At 35.4% G+C, this 7020-nt stretch overlaps 1 protein-coding gene across 1 annotated transcript; it reads right to left on the bottom strand.

The window, feature by feature from the left end:
* Window positions 1-2191: 2191 nt before the first annotated feature.
* Window positions 2192-5316, bottom strand: LOC109811078 (Myosin heavy chain-related protein). Its single transcript, XM_020374708.3, has 2 exons — window positions 4956-5316; window positions 2192-4763 (listed from the first exon to the last, which is right to left on the bottom strand). Exons 1-2 carry the CDS (start codon window positions 4995-4997, stop codon window positions 2493-2495), a joined length of 2313 nt encoding a protein of 770 aa, XP_020230297.1. The 5' UTR covers window positions 4998-5316; the 3' UTR covers window positions 2192-2492.
* Window positions 5317-7020: the final 1704 nt, after the last annotated feature.

Raw genomic sequence — 7020 nt, 5'->3', positions numbered from 1 at the left:
AAGATAACATTAAGATAGAGTGAATTATATAAGTTTTTTAATCTCCGTAATAGTATCCAGTTCCACAACGAGGGCAACATCTGTTACGGTCTGGATTACGCTGTGGAGGTTGTTGTTCAAAAGGATTTAGTTCATCATCAAGCACTGATTATTGAAATGTTGTTGAAGAACTACCAGGTTCATTAGCAAATTTCGGTTGGTAAAGAGATTGCATGTATAATTGTGCTAAAGATGGAGTTCTAAAATCTACTCCAAATAAATTTGTAAAAAAATCCTCTGAAGTTGTTGCAAATGAATGCCTTCTGTCAATTATGTTTTCTTGTGGGGTGATGTTGTGTAGAGGATTTGATACATGCTGATGAGTCTCTTCTTACAATCGCATGAAAGTTGCACTAGTTTCAAATATTGTGGAAGTCTTTCGTTATTGATGGGTCCTTGGATCTTGTAGTAGTCGTGTCACAGATAGAAAATAAATGAAATTGACCATGTACCATTCCATGTATTCTCGTGTGTAAAATAATGGGCCTTGCATTGGATAACCCATCAATGTGTGCTCATGTCTATTGTTCCATATGTCGGCCCATCAAAAGTGGCTAGAACGGCCCGTTTCGGATTTAGAACGGCCCGTTCCGGATTTAGAACGTCCCGTTCTAGTTCCATTGATCATGTGTTAATTTTGAATCTGAAACAGCCCGTTCTGATATCAGAACGACCGTTTTGATCCATTCATCATGTGTTATTTTTGCATATGGAACGGTCCGTTCTGATATCAGAATGACCCGTGCTAAACGTGAACAGTAAAGGGTGCTAGTAGTGTAAATAAATTGGAATAGATACTTCTTGGGTAAATTTTTTTTAAAAAAATAATATTTCAGTAAAAAATTTTGATTTTGATAGATCGGATGAATTCGACAAATGATAATTCAAAAAATTAAATTAGCTTAAATTTTTTTTTGGGTTCTAATCGATTCGAATTGAATCAATTAAAATTTGATGTTAACTTAATTTAAGTATTTGATTCAACTTTTGAGATCTGAACTAAACCAACAACTTATATATTATTATTTTTATTAGTTAACATAGTAACTAAATGACTTTGTGCAGTTGGACAATTAGATGTATATTAGTAGATTTGATTTCTAATAAACAATTTGAAATATTATAAACACTTTGGTATCAAAAATCATTAGTTCAAAAATGGTTTGATACTTGTGTTACTTAACTAAGGATCAAGATTCAATCTCTAATTTGTGCATGAAATCACTATTGAAATATCAAATTACTCTTATAAAGACTGATATGGTGGAATTTTTTTTAAAATTTTTCATTAGATATTCAATTATTCGAACTTAACCAATCCTTTTAATATCAGATTGATTTGATTCGGAGTTAACTAAAAATAATTTTTAAATCAAAATCAATTAAAATTAATTAATTCAAATTATATTTTCCTTTAAACCCTAATCAACCTGGCCTAGAAACACTCTTAATATCTGTCGTTTATCAATATTCTAAAACATTAGATAATGAAAAACATTTCTTATTTTATTTAAAAAAATGTTTAAATATCCTTTTTAGTATATATAATTTTATGAATTTTATCTTTTAATCTTTATAAAAAATACATTCTATTTTAACCCTTTTCTTACTATTCATTCTATTTTAACCTCTTTAAATATCATCATGTATTTCTTTTTAATTCCTTTAGTTTCATATAATATCCCTATATCAATAAGCAACTGGAATTAAAAGAAAACAAAAATAATATATATTAATACTAAAATAAAACATTTTTAATAATAACAACTGAAAGATAAAGTTCATAAAACTACAAAGATTAAAAAAATATTTAAATATTCAAAAAATAATAACACATTTTCTAGTGTATATATAGATATTGAACATACTCTATTATTACCTAAATATTATTAGAAATGACAATTTTTCTCACTTAACATTTAATAAGTTTGCCCCGATTTGATAGTTTTTAATTAAATTTAACAAATCATAAAAGTGTGTTTGAGAAAGTGTTGATAACACTCCTCGTCTCATAAATAGTGAACTGCCGTCAAATGAGATCTTCAATATATTTTTGCAGGTCTGATAGTATCCCTTTCTTATTTTTGTGTAGTTTTTTTAGCTATTGAACATTTAAACATAGATAGTAGTGCCAGATGATTGCAATTGTAACTCAATCTAGGAAGGTAGATATGGATTTATGCGGTGGTCATTTTATTTAATACAAGATAGGATTAGGGAAAAGCAGCAATGCAAAATCTTTCCATCCTATTTATGTTGTCTAAAACAAATACACTCTGAATGTAACTAGTGCAACAAAATGAGTTTTCTCCCCCACAGCTAAAGTACCAAAATTACACGTGATTGCTATCTGTACATTGTACCATATCTTGCAAACAAAGTGAAGATTTTATATATGACCTTGCAATGGCTTTGGTACATCAAAATACAACACATCTTCAAAAGCTGCTCTTTTAGTTTGCAGCAACAATGCCCGCGTCCATCACAAGCTGCTCAGTCAAAGCTGAGAGTCGGGCAACTCTTGCTTTTACCTCAGTGAAACAAACAGAGTCATTGATATCTGTGATCGAATCAGGGTTTTTATCATCATTACTTTGCACGACACTGATGTAGCTATCAGCTTCAACACTCTGGATAGCCTTATTCATAAGTTGTCGACTCATATCGGCAAGTTTTTGAAGTGCATCCGTGGCAGCTTCAACTTCAAGCTGAGCTGCCTCAAGCTGAAGTTTCTCAATTGCCAAATCTCCTAGGCTCTTATCACCAATTCTCTCCTGTGCCAAAGCATACAGCCTTTTAAGATCATTAGAGTCTTCTGTCACCTCTTCCCTTACTTTTTTTAACTCTACCTCTTTTGCGTCCAATCTTGCAAGAGTCATTTTCAGCTCCTCATCTTTAATTGTTAGAACCCTCTGTGCCGCAAGAACTTCCATCTCCTTTTCTTTTAAGGTTTCCTTAGCCAACTCAAGCTCATTCTCAAGTCTTTTTTGTTGCCATCTAGATTCATTAGTAGGTTCCACCATTAGTTCCTCGAGTAGTTGATTACCCATTTCATCTTTTAGTGGTCTTGATGAGTTGATGTCTTCATCCTTAATGGAAGAAACCAGTTTGTTTGTGAGATCTAAAATTCTTTCCACCACTGATTCAGCCGCGAAAGCCTTCTGGTTAGTATCATTCAACTTGTTCTCAATTATCTTCACATGCTCATCTTTCTCCCTTAGCATATTGGTTGCTTCAATGAGCTGGGATTCTTTACTGTTCATAAGCATCTTAAGATCAGAGATCTCCTGATTAACTTCCTCCAGCTTCTTCCTAGCATTGGAAAGCTCCAAGTCTTTCTCCTCCAAGATACCCTGAAGGGAAGCCTTTTCAGATTTCAAACGCTGTATTTCTAGCTTGGCATCAACAAGCTCCGACTCTTTGACCTGAAGAATGGCACTCGTTTCTCTGAATTCATCACTTTTTCTCTTTAATTCTTCCTTAAGCAAAGCCATTTCTTTGATTGCCTGCTCCAAAGAAGTTCTCTCTTTCTTCAGCTCCTCCTCTAACTCACTAATGAGCTCCTTCTCCATCTTCAGATCCCGTTCAAGCTCCTTGTTCCGAACCTCAGCAACCCTAAGTTTCGTTCTCTCACTCTCCACTTCTGTCTGTGCATCCTTTAAATTTTCCATGTATGACATGACACTTGCCCTTTGCTCCCCGAGATCACTCAGCTGCTGTTCCAACAACCGCTCTTGCTCTTCCATTTTGCTCCTAGAAGACGCCAACGCTTGCTGAGACGAAACCAATTCAGACCTCACATCATTGAGAAGCTTCTTCACCCTCCTGAAATCATCCAGCGTCTCACTACTCTCCTCAGCATGCCTCGCAGCATCCTCTCCCAGCCTCTTAAGCTCCTCCTGCGCCAACAACCAATCCATCGCCTGCTTCTCCAAATTCGCCTCGGAAACCCTCAGCTTCTCCCTCTCAACCTCCCTCTGAACCAAGAAAACCTCAATCTCTTCCTCTTTCTCTCGAACCGCCCTCTTCAGTTCCTCAAGCTCAGTCTCCTGTTTCTTCAAAACCTCATTCGCTTCATCCAGAAGCCTCCCCTTCTCCCTAAGCTCAGACTCAAACGCCACAGCCTCCTTACTCTTCACCTCCAATTCAACCCTCATTTTCTCCACTTCCCCCTCCTTCAACCTCAGCGCATGCCACACCGCGTCAATCTCGTGATCCCGATCCCTAACCCTAAGCTTCAGCTCCTCAATCCGGCTCGCCTGAGAAACCAATCTAGCAGTAGCCTCCTTCATTTCCTCCTCAAGCCTCTCATACCTAACCCTAGCAGCCTCAATCTCAGTCTCTTGCCGCTCCAACTCCTCCTTCGTGAGCTTCAACTTACTATTCTCCAACAACACCGTCCTCTCCGCCTCCATCAAATGATCCTCCTTCTTCTTCAACGCCACCAGCGCCGCCTCCAGATCCGACTCCAGAACCCGAAGATCCGGTTCCTCTCCGGTAAACCGGTTCTGCGTCTGCTCGAACAGCCTCTCAAACAAAACCCTAGCAGACTCCGCCGCTCCATAATCGTCAACACTACGCCTATTGTCGTTCAACACCGACCTAACGCTAACGCTCAAACCAACACCGTTCCGTAAACGACGACATCTCCTTCCGCCGTTCGACGCGAAACCTACTCGACCACAACTACGATGCCTCCTATTGAACCTAACAGAGCAAAACAACTACACAAAAAAAAAAAAAAAAAAACCGTTCCACGTCAATTCAAACGCAAACTCGCTAATCAACCGAACCACCGCGAGATTACAGACATCGATTCGCGGAGTTCAAATTATCACTCTCTAACACACTTTTCTTAACCGTTTGTCGTTATCATTACATTGCGAAAATCGAAATAATTAACAGAAAGAACGAACCTGCGAGTGACACGGAGAAGAGGTGGAAGCGGAGAAAGCCATGGACGAAGCTAATCGCCGATTGAAGGTGGCGGCGTGGTGGAGAATCGCGCGCGGAGGTTGGAGGAAGGTGTGGTGAAGAACATGGTTTCGATGCGATCGATGGAGAGAGAGAAAAGAGAAAAAGCGAAGGCGCGAGTGATTTGATTGGAGGAAAAAAGTAAGGAAGGAGCAAATAGATGAAGAGATGCAAGAGATTTTGAAAGTATTAATAGTGCCAAGTTGAAGCAGAAGCAGAAACCTGGTTTCAGAGTTTTTTTTTTGGAATGGGATAACGAAAGGAGAAACTTGACGTGCTGAAGAGGAATCCCTCTTTCTTCGGGTTTATTTGAGCCACTAATAAACTTGTAAACCACGACGACGGAAACACCAATGACAGCTTTGCATGGAATTTACGACAAGAGAGAATTTAGATTCCAGTAATAATTATTATTAATTAGTCATTAATGGTAATTGAATTTTTTATTTTTTCAAATTGAGGTTAAGAATGCACCACATGTGATAATACTAATACTTTCACTAAAATGATTTTTTACTTCTAGTTTTTCTTTTAAATTTTAATCGGCATTTTAAACACAGTATTGTTTGGGAGAGGGTGAATTTAAGAGAATGGAAAAGATTATAGGTAAGAAATATGGTGAAGTAGATTGTAATTTGTTATTGTTTGATTAAGTAAAATTAGGTGGAAAATATAAGAAAATTGATATTTTAAAGTTGTATTTTATATAGTTATATTTTTATATAAAAATAAGTAATATATATATATATATATATTATTTTATCTATCTTTATATTGAAGTGATATTATATTTTTTGATATAATATAATTGTAAAATATGTTAAGCTAGTTAGCATAACTGATTATACTACTTAATACAATGAATGATTATATATTTTTTAATGTAATATAGTAATATAATAGATTATGTTAGTTGACATAACCAATTATTCTACCTACCCTATCTTTTTATTGTAAATGCATATTGCATTAGTCTCAATCATATTGGAATATGGTGACCCATATATTTTGTACTTGATCAATAATATATTAGTTTGGTAACATATTAGAATATAATATCCTTTCAAAAAAAAATATTAGAATATGATATATTTGGTCATGTATCTAATTTTTGAAGATTATTGTAAAATTTTATGAAAATCTCCTGATGTGAAAGGGTGATTATGAAACCATATGATCTACACTTCATTCATCACAAATCCTTTCTAATTCACTTTCATCAAACAAAGTTATTTTTATTGAACTCCTTCTATTCCATTTCCACCTCTTTCTTCAAATCTCTCTTAAATCATCTTTTTCAAACATAATGTAAAGATATATTTTTTTTATAAGCAAAAAATATAATATTTAGAAAAGGGAGTACAAAGAGTACTCTAACCTATATACAAAGTAATACATATCAATGGTTCATTTAACCAATTCATGTATACTAGCTATTCCTCGTTCAAACCCACAGTCAACCATTTTTCGGACCTATATTTGATAGCATCTATAATCTCTCCAACATTTAATAAATCATTATTAAAGACAATGTTATTTCTATGTAACCAAATACTCCATACCACGACTATCCAAATAGTTACTACATACCTCCACTTCTTTTTCCCACCCACAAAACCACACATATCCAATAAAAGGTCCTCTAAACACTTTGGCATACATGAAGAGAAGCTCAACCAATACCAAATCGAATACCATATATTGCTAGAAATAAAACAATGCAAGAATAGGTGTTTCACCTCTTCGTCTTCACAATTACACAAGGCACAAGATTCATTTATTAACAACATGTCACGTTTCACAAGCCCCTTACGTACTGGAAAAGCTTGTAATAACAATTGCCAAGAGAACACACTGGCCTTTTTGGGAACCAATGCCTTCCACATATGACGCAATGCCAACACCACACCGTTATCAACAGCAGAGCCTGCAGAAAATAATTATGTAAAAAACCATATGCAGATTTTATCATATATGCCTTTGATGTATCACAGTTCCACACTAACA

Source organism: Cajanus cajan, chromosome 9 (assembly GCF_000230855.2).
Source record: "Cajanus cajan strain Asha chromosome 9, NIPB_CcT2T_4, whole genome shotgun sequence".
Lineage (NCBI taxonomy): Eukaryota > Viridiplantae > Streptophyta > Magnoliopsida > Fabales > Fabaceae > Cajanus > Cajanus cajan.
Note: the sequence above shows the minus strand (reverse complement) of the source record. Positions and strands in the feature narration are given on the sequence as shown.